This window comes from Aspergillus pseudodeflectus, assembly GCF_044049435.1.
Source record: "Aspergillus pseudodeflectus strain CBS 756.74 chromosome Unknown BJX68scaffold_62, whole genome shotgun sequence".
In the NCBI taxonomy this organism is placed as follows: domain Eukaryota; kingdom Fungi; phylum Ascomycota; class Eurotiomycetes; order Eurotiales; family Aspergillaceae; genus Aspergillus; species Aspergillus pseudodeflectus.
The window spans coordinates 23,115-39,278 of NW_027263838.1; the positions used below are offsets into that span (position 1 = coordinate 23,115).

Genomic DNA, 16,164 nt, shown 5'->3' on the forward strand with positions numbered 1-16,164 from the left:
CACTTTTCTTGGGCTTTCAGGAATGAAGACATTCGTGCGGTCGATTCGGTTGTGGCGATGTGGCTGACAGCGCTATTTTATAGTTCTACTTGGCCAAAGCAAAGTGACACCGCACGGATGCCAGATGCCTGCCTACTCAGTCGGACTTGGTCACCGTCCAGAAAGGGCGAGAAGCCAAGTACCCAGGTACTAGTTTAGCAGATGGGCTCAATCGATCTACGACGTCAAAAAGGCATGCTATCATGTCAGCGACTGGAAGCCTTGCAATAAATCTAGAACATAATCTCAAAACTCCCCAGTCTGGGTGTTGAGCAGCGAATTTGATCCCCGTTTTATTTCCTACAACGCTCACTTGCTCGCCGAAACATGCATACATGTGTAAGTCTATTGCAACGGGTATATACACATCTCGATCAATATCAAATCACTCCATAACAGCCAGTTGCTCCGCAATATGGAATGGAGCCCCGGTCTTCTCCTTGATCTCCTCGACCTCTACGCCCGGAGCAAGCTCAGTCAAAGTGAGCTCACCCTTCTTGCGATTAACCTGGAAGACACACTGCCTTTTGTCAGTATGAGATTCATCACTACTCGTGTAGGTTTCATACCAGTTCCGTAATGATTGTGCTAACACAGTTTGCACCAGTCAGCGGAAGGGCGCACTCGGACACGATTTTGGGGGAGCCATCCTTTGCGGTATGGCTGGTGGCGACGACGATCTTGGTCTGTTCGGGGTTGGATATCAGGTCCATAGCCCCGCCCATGCCCTTGAACACTTTTCCGGGGATCATGTAGTTCGCTAGATCGCCGTTGGCGCTCACTTGCAGAGCCTGTCTGGTGGTCAGCACGGCAGCGTAGTGCTTGGATATGAGAACTCACGCCTAGGATAGATACATCGACGTGTCCTCCTCGGATCATTCCGAATGACTCGGTGCTGTCAAAGGTGGCAGCACCCGGCATGAGTGTTACAGTTTCTTTGCCAGCGTTTATGATGTCCCTGTTGGGGTTAGCATGTTCTGTAAAGTGAATGAAGGAGCACATACGGATCAACCTCATCTTCGGTCGGATACGGACCCTACGCCGGTTAGCTCACGTTGAACACAATATTGACGCAGATAATTACCATTCCGAGAATTCCATTCTCTGATTGAATCCATACTTTGACTCCCTCTGGCAACATTGAGGGTGCGAGGGTAGGAATTCCTACTACTGTTAGCACCGCCCATGGAACGTGGTTCGGAGTACACACCAACACCCAGGTTGACATAGTATCCTTGTTTGAGCTCTTTGGCCGCTCTCTTTGCAATTCGGTTTCGCTCGATTATGGCGGGTGACTGAGCCGGCGATTCTGAGCCTTCTGTCTTGGCCTCGCGAAGCTTTAGAATCTCAATGTGCTTCTCGCTAGTGGCGGGGACAATTCGGTCCACGAAAATTCCGGGTAGGTCAACGTCATTGGGGTCGATGGAGCCAACCGGGACAATATTTTCTGCTTCAACGATCGTAAGGGTAGCTGCCTTGGCCATAATAGGGCCGAATGCTTTCGTAGTGTAACTAGGCTGGTCAGCATTGTGATAAGTAGATGCTAGGGGCTGAGATACCGGAAGACGCAGTTTCCAGCCTCGTCCGCCTTCCACGCTCGGAGGATTGCAACATCGCCAGTAAGCGCAGTTTCCATCAAGTATGTCTTGTTGTTGAACACTCTCGTTTCACGACGCTTGCCATGCTCTAGCACCTTGCCTGACTCATCCAGACGTACGGGGATTTTTCCGTCCTGGAGGAAGGTATCTAATCACAGTTAGCAAGGGACTGAGTTGCGAGTGATTGACATACGAGCTCCAGTGGCCGTGTAGAAAGCAGGTATACCTGCTCCTCCAGCGCGCAGGCGCTCTGCCAGAGTTCCTTGAGGGCACAGCTCGATCGCAATATTTCCTGTAAGATACTTCTTCTCCAACGCCTTGTTATTTCCCAGATATGATATGATCAGTCGGTTGACTTGGCCGGAGTGTGTCAGTGTAGAAAGTCCACCTTTGCCGGGCGCACCGGCGTTGTTTGAAACCGCAGTTAGAGAGTGAATGCTATCGGGCCCTCGACGGCCAATCGCGGAGATAAGTGTGTCTATCAACATTAAGCTCAAATCCGGAGCGACTTAGCAGTAGAAGTCCTTACCTGCAACTCCACAGAGACCAAACCCAGAACTAAGGATGGTTGACCCGCTCTTGAGATCAGCCACAGCTTCGTCCGCATTTTTGTATAATTTCGAGGCAGCACGGTCAATTGTAGGAGCCCGTGTCGGTTGTTCGACTGTTGTAGATGAAGTGGAATATCTTGCGTGATGAATTGACGCAGATGGCCGGCCACATGTTCTCTGATAGCATGCGCGGAAGCCCAGTTGGACCCGAGCGATGCTTGTCGCTTTTCTTGATAGTGTTAGCGCTGAAACTCTGAGAGTGGCCATGTTGCGCTATAATAGATCTGCTTATAAACAGATGCTGTAAACTTTTAAAGGAAGAATGCGAGAGCCTGAGGGAATTCTTTTGCGTGACGTCGCGTTATTTAATGTCGCTCCTAAGGTAGCGGCTCTCGGGGCTACTTCTGGACGCCGACGTGGAGATGTGCCGAATCCCCGAAATGGGTTGCCACACCAGAGTCACAGACACAACAGCGCAGAGACATTGATTATTGTTTAAAAATTGAATTCTGGGTTGCTTATGTCGAGCCAGTCCCAGCTCAACATATCGTCGAGTGGAACATCAGGGACGCTCGCTCCAAATGCGGTTCCAGCGCGATTTACAGCATCAATAATCTGGTCGTCAGACATGGCCGAAAATTGCAGAGGTTCTGACCAAAATAGTGAATGCGCAAACGTGTCTTGTGTCGTTGTCGGGATGGAGTTGAATCCAGTCAGAGTCGTTGGTGGTAGATCTTGAGGTTCAATTTGGGCCTGACTTGGAGCGGCCGGCGTACGTCGGATCAGTTCACGAAGAAACCGTCCATATAGCACCGACGCCCCATCTCTATGGCTAGGCGTCGCTCCTATCCGCTCGAGGACTCCAGCCGCCTCCTCAATGAGGTGTCGGACACTGGGGGCCAGGCTGGATTTGCTATCCGTCGGCATCACGCTGAGACTTAGTGCAGAGCACGCAGCAAACGATATCATGATCACTGTGTTGTTTGGCATTGATTTGAGTCTTGCTTCTCCTTGGATAGCTGCGCGCATGACATTGAGGGCTGAGGAAAGACCAGCAGCCCGAAAAAATCGCTTGACTTCCACGGGTGCTGTCGGGTGGTTTATGACGCCTCCATATGTTGATAGCATAGTATGGGTGACCAGGATTTCGACGTATGGAGGCAGCGCGCGCGCTATGAGATATTAGCTTGAACCTTCACATATTAGTTACTTGACTTACACTGGCCTTCTCCTATAGCCGGGGTCCACGCTTCGTACCATTCATTATAAAAGCTCTCTATCATCGATTTGATCCTGCAATGTCAGTTTATGACTTGAATGGAAAGATGATAACTCACGATTGCGCGGCCCCAGACCCGGTACTACTTGTCTGGTAGCTATCACAGCTAGCTTTGACGCGGCTAAAAAGTCCATCCTAGTAACATGTTAGTGATACTCTAAGTCATTGGTTGATGGACCTCACAAGGTTCCTTCGGAGTACTGCCATCGAATTCATAGCGCCATCGCGTGAGTCTGCAAGCTCGGCTACATGCCAGCGATCACAGTTTTCAATTAAGGTAGTAATCGGTACAGTATAGTTTCTTCCGCGAGCCAGACATACACTGCGCCGTTATCAGATATATAATAGAATAATGTGGAGAGACTTACCCTCGCTCGAGAACGAATAACGCAATCCAAATTCTCTCTCGACGTCGTAGAAGCCTTCGGCCCCATTCAGAGGTTGGGTCGACATTATCAAACCCATCGATGTGCAAGGCTCTTTTCGCGTCGATACAGTCCGCTTTGGCGAGCCTTCTCGAGACACTGCTGTCAAAGCTTGTTGATGGCAGCACTATCTTGTTCAAAGACAGGTCCAGTGCAACTGCCAGTGCCATTGCGATGTATGAACAAGTATCATCATCACCTAAACAAGACCCTGGTGCCATCCACGGGACGTTAACCATGAAAGCTAGTACGATCTCCGCTGACTTAAGACGCCGCTTCATAACTTCATTCGCCAAGGATTTGCTGTGTTTTGATAATCTTTTACACAGGGCCGCAGCTGATGGCATAAACAAGGCGGCTGTGGCCATGATTGAGGTGAAAAGAAAAGCCGATTGCGAGCGAACGAATTCCACTGTATGGACAAATGGATCAAGGCCCCATCTTGTATGTGCAAGGTTTTGGTAGAAACTAGAGATAGTGAGCTCCTGCATTTCCAGCTTATATCGCGACATACAAGGAAAATAGGGATTCAGCTTCCTGCAATGTAACAAGCCCATTCTCTATGGGATCCATATCAGGACTGATGTCTAAATGTGCCCTGACTGGTACAAAAAATGACTTTGCGGCAGTCACACTAGTTTCCACTGGGATCGCCAGATTTGGGGGTGCCATTGGTGGCCATATTGGCGCGTCCCGGACATCGTTCGGAGACAGCTGAAGATCAGATGCACGAGCGAGCAATTGCAGAGGGTTTTCCGCATCATCCAAAGCGAGGCTCTCACCGGAATTAGAGTCTCGCGGAAGGATAACAGGATCAGTCTGATCGGGGTCCTCGGAAAGGTCATCTCTATCATTCGGAGACTGCTGCGAATGGGAATTGCTGAGCAGGTCCTGGAGATTTGCTATGAGCTTTTGCGCAGCTTCCGCGGTTGAGTGATCTGTCTTTGGCCGCTTGATGGCCTGCTCTATCTGGTGAAGCGCTTTCTCCAGACCTTTGCGTTTACTGCGGGGCCCTGTCAGCGCACGTTCACACTGGAGAAGAATGGGTTGCTTACTTCTTCACCCCCTTCTGCCTACCTACATGGTGGTTCGGAACGACACATTGCAGATGAGAGTGGCTGCATCTATCGCATCGCTCTTCATTCTGGCTGCGGTTACAGCGAATCTTGCTTTTCCTGCAGTTGAGACATGCGGCTTGCCGGCTCTTTGTTGACTGCCGTTGATTTGACTCTGAGGTCTGGTCTTCCATTGCTCCAGTTTCCAATATCAATTTCGCACCGCCCTTTCCAGCTGAGCGTGATCCATGTGTCCAATGGCATAGAAACACAACGGGCGTTGCCGCGGTTCAGGACGGAGGAGGTTCGTCAGGAAGTAGATGTAAATCGGATGTTCAGGTGGCCTTGATTTCAGTGGCTCTCGGCTAAGGTTTGCTGCGTTGCCATCACCTCGGTGCGAGTTTTACAACCACGTTCTGTTGACTTGAGCGTGATCTCCAATGGTTAGGATCTCAAAAATGTTCTCCTGTTCGTAAGATCATCGCAGAAAAAAAAAAGAGAAGAATAGGGAAAAAATTAAATTGAAGCCCAACGCGGGGGTTGAACCCGCAACCTTGAGATTAAGAGTCTCACGCTCTGCCGATTGAGCTAGCCGGGCTTTTGTTGAGAAGCTGCTCTCGGTAGTGCATTTATATTCTTCTTTGTAGGTTATAATACTCCCGTCAACACAACATATAACTATTGTATCGCCATTTCGCCTGGCGATAAAAAATGTTGACAGCATTTGCGGTCTAACCTATGCATCACAGCGCACAAACCTGTATTTGTGGAAAACGAACTCCATGTAGTGTTACCATAAGGACCAGGACAGACGCAAGAACAAATATATACAAGCCTATGACCCACCAAACCCACAATCTTTATACGCTTCTCCATAGTTCGCCGAAAAATAGACACAAAAGCATGATGCTAAGGGAATTTGGATGAACAAGCATACGACTGGCGACCAACACAAGAGACATCAGATCAATTCGCAGCCCGCAATGCCCGCAGTCTAGCCCCTAGGCCGTCCTCGAGGTCTGCGTCGACCTTCGTCTGTTCCTTCACATCCTCCTTCGGTGCCGTATCCTGCTCTAATGCGAGCCTCATGTCTACACCTGCATCATCGGCAAGCTGCTCCATCAGGCGATCAACATCGGCTTCGCCCTCCGCTCCATATTCCTGCATCGATACACCTTGAGCGACATCCTCAATAGCGCTGCTAGCAATCTTGAAGTCCTCCGAGCGTGCGAGGAAGTTGTTAGCGTGTGAAACCAATGTCTCGAGGTTGACGCTCTTCGACGCAGCGTCCAGGCCTCGCGACGCCAATGCAAGGGTCCGTGATGTGTCTCGAGTACTCTGTGCGGCTTTCAATTCATTTATGATAACGTCTGCACGAGCGGCCTCCGCTCGTAGAGAGACTTGTCGTCGCTTCTCCCGGACTGCGGAGGATGCGTGGATACGGGCAATCTGGAATTCGCGGTTCTTCATTGCCTTATCGGCCTTCGCCTTCTCAGACTTGAAGGTGGCCTCCGCGCGGGCGGCCTCTTTCTTTAAGCGATTTGAATGAAGCTATTGAATTGAAAAGGAGTTAGAATTTGTATAAACAACCGGCGAAGGCCTGTTCGAGAGGTAATGTCGGTCAAAGATAAAGCGGGTACGACTCACTTTCACATTCGTGCGGGCTTCGAAAATGGGATCTTTCCGAACCATCTTGGATAATTTGAGAAGACAAATATTATGTGGAGTAGATGGGGACGGCTTCTTTCTAAGAAAATCAAGAAAAGCAAAACGTGGTCTCGACTGCAGGTGGTTGGGTTCAGAAGAGAAAGCGGATTCTAGAAGTGAGGGGAACGCCTTGGGTGGCAACGTCATTTGGCTGGGGTTTATATACCTCCACAGGACGTAGGCACCGACAAAGCCAGCAATTCAGCATTCTTTCATGCACTACTGTCACTACATGATTATTGATCATAGTCTTATTTGTAGGATAAAATTTAGTTGCAAGATAAATTCTACGTACTAAGCGCTCGAATTGCCAGTTACCAGTGGGTGAATAGCGCAACCTCGTTAGATGAGGATGGGCGATGGCTTCAACTACAGCCGGCAACTTCCGAGTCAAGTGGATGAACCAAATGGGGGTTCTGAATTGGTAATGTTGGAACACGCTAATGTACAATTATTGAAAGCCCTTTCCCATCAGCCGAGACGTCAACGCCTCCTTTGGTTTGGTTGAACTCCGTGAACTCCGCATGATCTTATAAGGCTTCCCTGAAACGCTGCGCCGACCGCTTTGCAATGACTTTAAACCACTCAAGATTCTTCTCCTTCGTTCTGGCTTCTCAAGAAGATTTATCGCTGATGCCATGGTCAATAAGGATTCCCAGCTCCATCGACCCTCTGAAACAACGGCGACCGAACTTGCTTCCCGAGAGAACCTCTCACGAACTGCCAGCTGCAATGCCCTGCCCGTCGCATCGCGAAGTGGACGCGCCATGGCTGGGTTGCAAGCTAGCAATCTTGCAAGAAGTCTGATCCGGAAGGCCGTGGGGTTGCTCGAGGTCTTCGAGGGTGACAGGCTCGGTGTCAAAATCAACCATAGAATCAAATGAGAATGCCGATAAATCTCCTCCGTCGAGAACGCTAAAGGCGAACCCGTCTTCAAGGATTGAAGAATCTGGGTCAAGGGATGAATCACTGTCGAATAGGCGGCGGAAGTCATCGTCAGAAAGAGGAGCTGCAAGGTCATTTGTAGACTCATGCTTGATGATGGTGTTGCCGAGGTCAAAAAGCGAGAGGGCACTTCCATCTCCTTCGAGTCCGCCGACTGACACTGCAGGTCACACAACACCGCTGCAGGATGTTGTGTCAAGTCGGAGGACTCAGCCAGAGAGGAAGGCTTCAGAGTAGGAGAGTAATCGGTAACGGAAGGAGTCGGGAATGGGATTCGGTCAAGGGAGATTTCCTCACCCTCTTGTTTGAAGAGAGTGGGTGTGAGAGTAGGTGATACAGAGGCGGGGGAAGAAGGCCTTGGGGTACTGTGACGGGAGCCCCGGACCTCTGCTGAGAGTTGGGCGACTTGCTGGCTCAGACGATTGTTCTCGGCTTCCATCTGAGCGAGTCGCTGGACGAGAAATTGGTTCTGTTGTTCCATTTGAATCTTTTCGTTTTCCAGCTTCTCCATCTCTAATCTCTTACGCTCGCGCGAGGTCTGCGCGGCTGCACGATTACGAAGAACTCGCTCAATACGGCGCTGTTCTTTCTCATCGTCTGTCTTGGCCCGTTTCCTAGATAGCTGTTAGGGGAGCTTGCCAGAATAATATACGGCGCTACCACGTACCTTGGAGGAAGATTTGTCTTGGGTACTGGTAATTCCTGGCCCCAGGACTTTCTCTTCTTCACTGGCTTCTTCTCAGTTTTCGTCTCAACCTCGACATCTTCAACATCCTCCGATTGAAGAGACGTGTCGGCGGGGGAGACTGTAAGCACAGGAACCTCCATGGAGGGAGTAGAGGGTAGAGAGTCTGTGAAAGGGTCCTCCATTTTCACTGGCTTGACAACCGGTCTGATAATTCAAACAACTCGAGATAGTAATATGAAACGCAGAAGATGCGATGAATCTGGAATGGTTGATGGAGTTGAAAGAGGGATGTCTCGCCTAGGTCATCAAGACAAAGGACACGGTGTCATAACGGGACCGAAGCCAGAGGCCAGATCCCAGCCAGTGAAATGTGTTGGGGCACAGGTACCAAGGGGAACAAAGTGTGGAGAGGATGAAAAGGACAGCTGTTCATAAAAAAGTGATGGTGCTGAGCAAGAGGTCAGAGGGGGAGTTGGTTGACTCTTTAAAGGCCAGCGTGGCCAATTCGGGCGGACTCCTTTCAGCAAGGGGCGGAGTCCTGGCCTCAGCCACGTAATTGTAACATTACTGCTGGAGTACGGGGATCCACTAAAGCTGACGAATATCTCACTAAGCTCTGTCCCAAGAAGCGTTTCTGTATCGAAATATATGTTCCAGCCTTCCTGGTCGCCTCCTCTGGCACTCTCCTTGGCCCCTGAGTCGGCGTGTCAGACCTAAACCTGCGACATGCAGTGGAACCCCGACAGTTGCATCACTACGCTTTTGATGAGGCGAGGCGAGACACGCAAGAACGAGAGACCTCCACACCAGGCCGACGACGGCAACTATTGGAACTGCTCACGACCAGGCTACGATGTAGTACCAGCTTACTCTGTATCGGTGTAGATTTGGAAAGGCCGTTCTAAAATTATCGGTCTCGAACGCGATGAACTCGCAAACGTTTACGCCGTCGCCTTGGGCTTCTTGAGTCCGTCCGAAGTTGGTGTTACTCCTCGGAGTCTCTTCCCTCAGTGCCCTGGTATCTCAGTGGCTAGGGTCCAACCTTGGATTGGTGGACTATTCTCCCAGGGTTCCTCGCTTCTCTTTGTGAAGATACCAAGTCCTTCCTTGTTGACTCGAAGAGGGTGGATCTTGAATAGCAGCCCCTCCTCGACAATAAGGAGCGGAATGCAGCCTACGTGGTACGGCAGCACCACGGTTCCAGGCAAGAACCCACACACACTCTGAGGTCATCTTGACTTTGAGATCACGACCAGAACCACGCCTTTGCCTTCACAGATACGGACATCTGACAGCTGTTAATCAAACTTCAGTCCAAACAACAAGCAGACTTTGTGAGACCCCGGCTCGTCCTGCCTTGCTCGACCATTTTCCCAGGGGCAAAGGGCCCACTCAGCAGAATGCGGGGAATCGAAAGGAGTCGAACACTCGGTGTGCAACCGTGCAAGGATAAAGTTCTCGCCGGAGATTTATCTAGTCTTCTTTAACACTATTTTCTTATCAAGTGCATCGGCAGTTTTGATTTAATTGATCGATTTCTCCGTGCCCCTGCTCTTTCTCTCTTGTCGCAAAATAATACATTTAGTTTAGCCGAAATTATCTACTTTTCACCGAGATCACCGACATGGTTCGATTCAGGAAACGTCTCGAGTTTGGGGATATATGCAAATCATAAAGCATTAAGAAATCAACTAACGCCGATCCGGACTCGTCTTTTGAAAACCAAAATCATGCACCGAGGATAAAGAAACCCAAAAATGACCCTCAAACTCAAAAGGTGGTGTCCATCGTATCATCTCCCGCGTCAAGGGCGTTTTGCCTCTCTGGATCTGGGGCGACGACGCCGCGCCCTCTACCGGCTAACAGCTCACGCCTGACCTCAGGCCCGATATCTTTGTGTCCACGGACGAGCAGCAAGTCTAAGAGAGCTTCTCGCTGATCCTCGGTGATGTCGTTTCGGTAACGCTGGGCGAAGACCAAAAGTGATTGATGCCAAAGCACAGGCAGTTTATACGCTTTGGTGTCACGAGAGGGCCCGTCTGTCATTGAATCCTCTGGGTCGGCAGCGCGGAATCTCAGAAAATGGAAAACCAGGGCATCAATAACCTTGTACGGAAGGGCGTACTTCTTTTCCAGGAAGATTCGAATAAAAACATTCACTGCCCCAGTGCTCTCCAATGACTTCATTGACTGCTCCGCAGCCAAGTCACACATGCGAAGCAATGCAGCCGCTGAATGTAGAACGGGGATGGAGACACGTGCAATCACAGAAGAAACGATGTGAGCTTCACGTAGCGTGCATGTTCCACTAGAGACCAGAGGGAACAGCAGCCCCTTGAAGAAGCAAGCCGGCTTATAGAGCGCCTTCTTCATCGCATTGTATGTATGCACATTCAGCTTCTTCGTCTCGAATATTTCCTCGCGCACCCGCTCAAGCAATACTGTCGAGATAAACTCCTGCGCAACAATCGGTTTGTGCGAAATGAAAATCCGAGTTCCAGCGTATACAGCGTTGGCAGTCCACGACTCGGGGCGGGTGATTGAAAGGAGAGTCTGCCAGTTCGGAACGGTAGGGAGAATCTTGAATGGCTTTGGGAGAGGCCCGGACTTGTATCGCGACAAAATCATGCCGACCCTGTAGCCGGTTAGCACCAGCATGGAACCCAATTTGATAGCACTCACTTCTCGTATACTTCGACAGCCTTTGCTGGTATTTGAACAGCATCTTCTGGCAGGCCTCCACCTTGAATCATAGGCCCAGTGTGTCCCGCCTGCTTCGCTTCATGCTCTGCGATCTTTTCCAGAATGAGATCCGCAAGGTTTGTAGTCTGGCCACCAGTGTCGGTACCACGAGGGTTAAAGATCGGATCCTCCTCGCCTCGGGGGACAAACTTGTGGAACATGTCGAGATCGTTCGGATCAACCTCCTGTGCCGGTTAGAGATGCACAGTGCTAAGACGGTTGATTTACATACCACTTCCTCGACCTCCTCCTCATCATCCCATTGTTCTTCGTTGAATTTTCCATCGTCATCCGAGTAGATCTCTTCATCCTCAAATCGAGACTCGAAATCGAATGCCGAATTCCCCTGCCCCGCGTCGACCACCCGCGCAGCGTTTTGTTCGGCGGCATCTTCATCGGCAAGTTCTTGTCCAATCTGCAGAATCTTGCGCGACGTCTTTGCGTCAACGAAGCGCTCTGCATTCTCTTGCTCCTGTTCCGCCTTTGATTTGCGTTTGTCCTTCTTGCTAGGATGCGTTCGTAGGTGGCCCGTACTCAGAATGTCCTCGGCGAGAGGGTTGTGTCGGCGGCCAGCAGCGGCGGCGCGAGAGGATGTGGCCTTTGGCATGGTGGGCTTTCTTCTGTTCTGGTGAAGCGGCAAAGCTGGTTCCCTAAGCCGGGTTGTCACTAGGCCGCTATCTCTTGTCCGTTAAGGCAAGCACGGTAAATAATCTTTTCGGTCCAAGCCGTCAATGTGTGTAAATTTCTCGATCATGTGATCTATTTTTTTTTATTGCGACTTTTTTCCAGCGGGCTTATCGCTGTCACCGCCTTTGGTGCCCCAATCTCCGCTACCTACTGTTGATCGGCCAAGAGCGCCTAGCTTTCTGCCGTGCTTATCCGCTCTGTCTGTCCTAAAGTCGCGGCCGTTCGGAGATATCCAAAAGCTTCCACCGCATTCAAAACACCCTCTCCACGGTATGTTGCTCTGCTCTTTCCCCTACCTGCATCCAATCTTTAGCTCATTAAACGGCAGCCGCAGCTCTATTACTGAGTCACCACCATAGCTGCCTCAGCCATATCATTCACGTAATTGCGCACTCCCCATGACAACCTGACACTCTCTCCGCGCATCTACCGATTACGCTCGTCGCAAGAGCCGTCTACCACGCGCCGCTGAGCGGACCTCAGGCCGCCGCCGCCAAACTCAGAGTACTGTTTTGTAGCCCTGCAAGATGGCGTCTACGCACGCAGCCGGATCGCCTGCTCCGTCTTCCAACATCAATTCGCCCGTCCTGAACCCTACACTTACCGGTCTTCCGAATGGGCCTCTATTAGACGGGAATGTACGATCTTCCCCAGCGCCGTCGACCACCGCGTCGGGTCAAGCGGACGGTGCAAGGTCGAAGCGTAACAAACGCGATAGTCGAAAGAAAAGGGAGGCAAAGGGATTAGACCAGGAGGGTCCACCACCTAAGAAAAAAGCAGTTACTGTGCATAACACCGCGATTCCGAGCTCAGATCTTACCATTCTAAGGCCAATAGCAGTTGGGGAACCAAAGGCGTCCGATCTACTACCACCGCAATCTCGCCAATTGAATTTCGCAGTTCGAAAAATGTCTGGTGTTCTGGGGCGGAGTTGGGATTTCTACGAAGTGGTTGACAAGCTCACGAATAAAAACGGTTTTCGCTATACCTATGCCATTGCTGACACTGGGTTTCCGCATATTAAGTACCGGCAGACAGATGTTCCTCCATACCACGCTCGATTTAGCTTTGAAGACTCCCCCGCTGCGATTCTATTTTCCAAGGACGCTCTCGCGGTGACTACGAGTGATCCATGGCACACAGCGCGTGCCAACGTATGTGCGCGCGAAGGGACTTATTATTATGAAGCTCGGATCATAAGTGGTGTGATGAATGAACCAGGTGCAGCAGCACCTTTGAATGGAAACACGAAGCCTAGTCTGCCAGCAAGAGGCCACATACGTCTCGGGTTCGCGCGGCGAGAGGCAGATCTCGATGTCAACGTTGGTGTTGATTGTTATGGGTATGGCATCCGCGACGTGAACGGCGAAGTTGTCAACCGAATGCGATGCGAATACTTCTTTCCAAAGGGCGAATCAATCCGCGAAGGCGACGTTATCGGCATGCTCATAACCCTCCCGCCTCTCTCACTTCAGAAGAAGATTGTGGAAGGAACATACGATCCAGCATCGGACGCGAAACACGAGCCTCCTTTAGCGCCAAACCTCATCCGTGATCGCATCCCCTTCCACTACAAGAATGACTTTTGCTGGCAACAATCCAACGTCTTCCCCACCAAACAGTTGCGCGACTACGCCTTCAACCTCAAAGAAACCCCAACATTCGGTCCGCCATCACCACTAAATGTGGAGGATGCATCTCTACGCACATTACCCGACTCGAGCATCACAATATACAAAAATGGTGTGAAAATGGGAACCCCATTCAAGGAACTATACGCCTTTTTACCGCCAGCGTCTAGACTCGCCAACGGCACCAACAATCTCGGCCTCGGCGAGCGAGAAAACGCCGACGATGGCATGATTGGCTACTATCCAGCTGTCAGCTGCTACGGCGGCGGTGCCGTCGAATGCCGCTTCCAGGGCCCGTGGTGGTACGGTCCTCCGTCACACACGGAAACTGGCGAACCCATCCGGGGTATAGGCGAGCGCTTCAATGAACAAATCGTCGAAGACGTCATTGCAGATATCATCGACGAGGTCGAGGCTATGCTCGTTTGGGGCGATGCTGATGACGGCGGCGACGTCGTCAACAATGCCGAGATGGATGGCTCTGGTAGCGGTGCCGTAGGCGGCACGGATGTCCTCAAAAACGGCGTCGGTGCGGCCTACGACTCTGCGCTGGCTACAGCACCTGTTCCTGTGGGTGGTACTGCCATCAAGCTTGCGGATCAGGATACGACCAGGGCCGCCGCGGGCTTTGAGGATGCGATGAGCATCGGTGCTGCGAGTACGCCGATTGCGGCTCCCGACGTTCCGGAGCCAGAGGATACTCCGATGAACGGAGTTTGAGTTGCGAGTTTATCTTGACGTCCTCTTTTACTCTGTGGGTTGGTTTGGTCTTTTTTTTTTTGCCTTTGTGTACGCTTATCTGGAGCATTACATGGAGCGGGAATGGGGTTGGGGTGTACAGTATATTTTCATCTTTTATACCATATGACAGGGTTGGTCTGTTTACGATACTCCTGGCTGTTCCGCCCACCTTTATCATACAATACACAATTATATCCCATACCCTTCCAGCAGCTCTCCTACTTTCAGAACAAGCTCATCATCACCATACTGGCCGACTACCTGAATCCCCGCGAGATCCCCTTCTGCATGCCCCTCGCCGTTGCTCCTCCCCGATACAGGAACGGATATAGCTGGGAGACCAGCCAAGCTCGCAGGCACCGTGAAGACATCATTGACATAGGCATCCAGTGGTGACTTTGCTCCACTGGTGCCCGTGAGATCCGATATGCTCGGCGGCGGAGAAGGCGCAGTCGGGCAGATGAGGACATCGACGCCAGCTTGTTCGCTTTGCTGTTCGGTGCTAGATGCAGGCAGAGGGTGCTCCGCTCTGAACACGGCGTCAAAGTCATGCCGGACAAGGCGTCGGATGCGCTGGGCCTGGAGGAAGTAGTTGTCGATGGCGTCGGCGCTGAGACTGAATGCGCCGAGCATAATCCGTCGCTTGACCTCGGAGCCGAAGCCTTTGCCTCTTGTTTTCGCGTAGAGGTAGCTCTCTGATTTGTCCTCGTCGCTGTCGCGGCCGACGGTTTGCGTACCGTACCGTACGCCATCGTATTTTGCCAGGTTAGAGGATGCCTCGGCGGGGGCGAGTATATAGTATGCTGACAACGCTGACTTTGTCATTGGAAGAGAGACGGGATGGATGGTATGTCCTTGCTGGCGCATGTGCTCTAATGAGCGATACCATGCCCGCCGCACAGAAGGGGCGAGTTCGCATATGTTGTATTCGAGAGGAACGCCGATTCGGAGGGAAGGGGAGACTGGCCGGGAGGAGAGATCTAGTTTCGATGCTATTCGAGAACGTGACGATGGAGGAAGGCTTGTCGGGTCTCGAGGGTCATGCTGGTTCAGGACGTCTGTCATCGTCAGTGCCCGCCAGCCAGGACATGTGAACACTCATACCGAAGACATCCCTGACTGTTGATGTCCGCTTCGCAAGAATCCCAACTGTGTCCAGTGAGTTTGCGTATGCGACAACACCCCATCGAGAGACCAGCCCGTAGGACGGCTTGAATCCAACTATCCCTGTAAACGCAGCAGGAAGGCGGACCGATCCGCCAGTGTCCGTCCCTATCGCACTGTTTATAATTAGACGCAACACATAGCAACAGACACAGCACATACGAATAGCATTGGTCTGTAGCGACAGCAACTGCGCTCCCGCCAGAACTTCCTCCGGCCGAAAGGTGGCCTGCATCTCCGCATCGTGCGCTCTTGACCGGTCCGAACTGTGAATGAATTGAATACGATCCCATACCAAACTCATCTAGGTTGGTCTTTCCAGCGACAATGGCTCCGGCTTTCTCCAATTGCCCAACGACCGTCGCATTGAATGGGCTTGTAAAGGTCTCGAGGCTTTTCGAAGCGCATGTTGTAGGCAGATCACGAGTGCAGATGTTATCTTTGAACGCGATCAAGCGGCCGTCTAGTCTGGATTTTGGGATTCCTTGACGATTAGTCGAAAACTCGCGCGCTCGATGGATAGCATACCTTGTTCCCAGCGGAGATCCGCATCTTTTACCTGGTCTTGCCATCGAACGGCGTTACGGCGCAGTGGGGTTATGAAGGCATTTAGGGCGAGGTGGGAGCTCTGGTTGGCGACGATTTTCTCAGCTTCCAACAGGAGGGACATTTAGACTGGAGATGGTTTGCGCGAGAGCGAATTGGCAATGCGGAGGTCGAATTCTGGATGCCGCGCATGGTCCGTGCGTTATCAATTACTACGAATAGTATATCCTACTACAACGTTCTATCACATCACGAGCTTCGGATTGATTAAAGACTTGCTTCACGGGAAACGTAGTAGATTATAGGACTCGGGAGGTATTTGCAATGGTTGGATTGGATTATCACTGTCTATAATAGCGCTCGAGG

At 51.2% G+C, this 16,164-nt stretch overlaps 7 protein-coding genes and 1 non-coding gene across 8 annotated transcripts; 1 reads left to right on the forward strand and 7 right to left on the reverse strand.

The window, feature by feature from the left end:
* Positions 1-232: 232 nt before the first annotated feature.
* On the reverse strand, positions 233-2,569 carry BJX68DRAFT_183011 (3-oxoacid CoA-transferase). Its single transcript, XM_071037236.1, has 9 exons — positions 2,167-2,569; positions 1,831-2,115; positions 1,599-1,785; positions 1,250-1,551; positions 1,124-1,203; positions 1,044-1,075; positions 880-997; positions 609-830; positions 233-559 (listed from the first exon to the last, which is right to left on the reverse strand). Exons 1-9 carry the CDS (start codon positions 2,453-2,455, stop codon positions 425-427), a joined length of 1,650 nt encoding a protein of 549 aa, XP_070894245.1. The 5' UTR covers positions 2,456-2,569; the 3' UTR covers positions 233-424.
* BJX68DRAFT_183029 (uncharacterized protein) lies at positions 2,162-5,272 on the reverse strand. Its single transcript, XM_071037237.1, has 7 exons — positions 4,948-5,272; positions 4,407-4,895; positions 3,836-4,360; positions 3,651-3,789; positions 3,526-3,602; positions 3,408-3,481; positions 2,162-3,360 (listed from the first exon to the last, which is right to left on the reverse strand). The coding sequence occupies exons 1-7, from the start codon at positions 5,139-5,141 to the stop codon at positions 2,684-2,686; spliced, it is 2,175 nt and encodes a 724-aa protein (XP_070894246.1). The 5' UTR covers positions 5,142-5,272; the 3' UTR covers positions 2,162-2,683.
* Positions 5,273-5,472: 200 nt separating this feature from the next.
* Positions 5,473-5,545, reverse strand: BJX68DRAFT_t151. The gene has a single exon. It is a non-coding gene; the product is annotated as a tRNA-Lys (tRNA).
* Positions 5,546-5,647: 102 nt separating this feature from the next.
* On the reverse strand, positions 5,648-6,776 carry BJX68DRAFT_246186 (putative SNF7 family protein Fti1/Did2). The gene is made up of 2 exons (XM_071041612.1): positions 6,595-6,776; positions 5,648-6,498 (listed from the first exon to the last, which is right to left on the reverse strand). Exons 1-2 carry the CDS (start codon positions 6,637-6,639, stop codon positions 5,914-5,916), a joined length of 630 nt encoding a protein of 209 aa, XP_070894247.1. The 5' UTR covers positions 6,640-6,776; the 3' UTR covers positions 5,648-5,913.
* A 3-nt stretch (positions 6,777-6,779) lies between these two features.
* On the reverse strand, positions 6,780-8,765 carry hacA (transcription factor HAC1). Its single transcript, XM_071041613.1, has 2 exons — positions 8,267-8,765; positions 6,780-8,213 (listed from the first exon to the last, which is right to left on the reverse strand). The coding sequence occupies exons 1-2, from the start codon at positions 8,467-8,469 to the stop codon at positions 7,106-7,108; spliced, it is 1,311 nt and encodes a 436-aa protein (XP_070894248.1). The 5' UTR covers positions 8,470-8,765; the 3' UTR covers positions 6,780-7,105.
* Positions 8,766-10,057: 1,292 nt separating this feature from the next.
* BJX68DRAFT_258331 (snoRNA-binding rRNA-processing protein ENP1) lies at positions 10,058-11,636 on the reverse strand (the record flags this gene model as incomplete). Its single annotated transcript, XM_071043516.1, has 3 exons — positions 10,058-10,922; positions 10,970-11,214; positions 11,262-11,636. The coding sequence occupies 3 exons, from the start codon at positions 11,634-11,636 to the stop codon at positions 10,058-10,060; spliced, it is 1,485 nt and encodes a 494-aa protein (XP_070894249.1).
* Positions 11,637-11,970: 334 nt separating this feature from the next.
* Positions 11,971-14,172, forward strand: BJX68DRAFT_183121 (SPRY domain-containing protein). Its single transcript, XM_071037240.1, has 2 exons — positions 11,971-11,986; positions 12,045-14,172. The coding sequence occupies exon 2, from the start codon at positions 12,244-12,246 to the stop codon at positions 14,065-14,067; it is 1,824 nt and encodes a 607-aa protein (XP_070894250.1). The 5' UTR covers positions 11,971-11,986; positions 12,045-12,243; the 3' UTR covers positions 14,068-14,172.
* BJX68DRAFT_183102 (glutamyl-tRNA(Gln) amidotransferase subunit HER2) lies at positions 14,173-15,951 on the reverse strand. Its single transcript, XM_071037239.1, has 4 exons — positions 15,781-15,951; positions 15,415-15,736; positions 15,193-15,368; positions 14,173-15,146 (listed from the first exon to the last, which is right to left on the reverse strand). Exons 1-4 carry the CDS (start codon positions 15,920-15,922, stop codon positions 14,278-14,280), a joined length of 1,509 nt encoding a protein of 502 aa, XP_070894251.1. The 5' UTR covers positions 15,923-15,951; the 3' UTR covers positions 14,173-14,277.
* Between the last annotated feature and the right edge of the window lie 213 nt (positions 15,952-16,164).

Coding starts and splice junctions, on each gene's coding strand:
- BJX68DRAFT_183011 (XM_071037236.1), bottom strand. CDS start 2,455: ATGGCCACTCTCAGAGTTTCAGCGCTAACACTATCAAGAAAAGCGACA. Junction 1,786..1,830: donor CTACACGGCCACTGGAGCTC/GTATGTCAATCA, acceptor AACTGTGATTAG/ATACCTTCCTCCAGGACGGA. Junction 1,552..1,598: donor GCTGGAAACTGCGTCTTCCG/GTATCTCAGCCC, acceptor TGACCAGCCTAG/TTACACTACGAAAGCATTCG.
- BJX68DRAFT_183029 (XM_071037237.1), bottom strand. CDS start 5,141: ATGGAAGACCAGACCTCAGAGTCAAATCAACGGCAGTCAACAAAGAGC. Junction 3,790..3,835: donor TTATTCGTTCTCGAGCGAGG/GTAAGTCTCTCC, acceptor ATAACGGCGCAG/TGTATGTCTGGCTCGCGGAA. Junction 3,361..3,407: donor GGCTATAGGAGAAGGCCAGT/GTAAGTCAAGTA, acceptor AATATCTCATAG/CGCGCGCGCTGCCTCCATAC.
- BJX68DRAFT_246186 (XM_071041612.1), bottom strand. CDS start 6,639: ATGGTTCGGAAAGATCCCATTTTCGAAGCCCGCACGAATGTGAAA. Junction 6,499..6,594: donor AAGCCCGCACGAATGTGAAA/GTGAGTCGTACC, acceptor TCAATTCAATAG/CTTCATTCAAATCGCTTAAA.
- hacA (XM_071041613.1), bottom strand. CDS start 8,469: ATGGAGGACCCTTTCACAGACTCTCTACCCTCTACTCCCTCCATGGAG. Junction 8,214..8,266: donor AAGACAAATCTTCCTCCAAG/GTACGTGGTAGC, acceptor ACAGCTATCTAG/GAAACGGGCCAAGACAGACG.
- BJX68DRAFT_183121 (XM_071037240.1), top strand. CDS start 12,244: ATGGCGTCTACGCACGCAGCCGGATCGCCTGCTCCGTCTTCCAACATC.
- BJX68DRAFT_183102 (XM_071037239.1), bottom strand. CDS start 15,922: ATGTCCCTCCTGTTGGAAGCTGAGAAAATCGTCGCCAACCAGAGCTCC. Junction 15,737..15,780: donor GGATCTCCGCTGGGAACAAG/GTATGCTATCCA, acceptor CTAATCGTCAAG/GAATCCCAAAATCCAGACTA. Junction 15,147..15,192: donor AACAGTCAGGGATGTCTTCG/GTATGAGTGTTC, acceptor TGACGATGACAG/ACGTCCTGAACCAGCATGAC.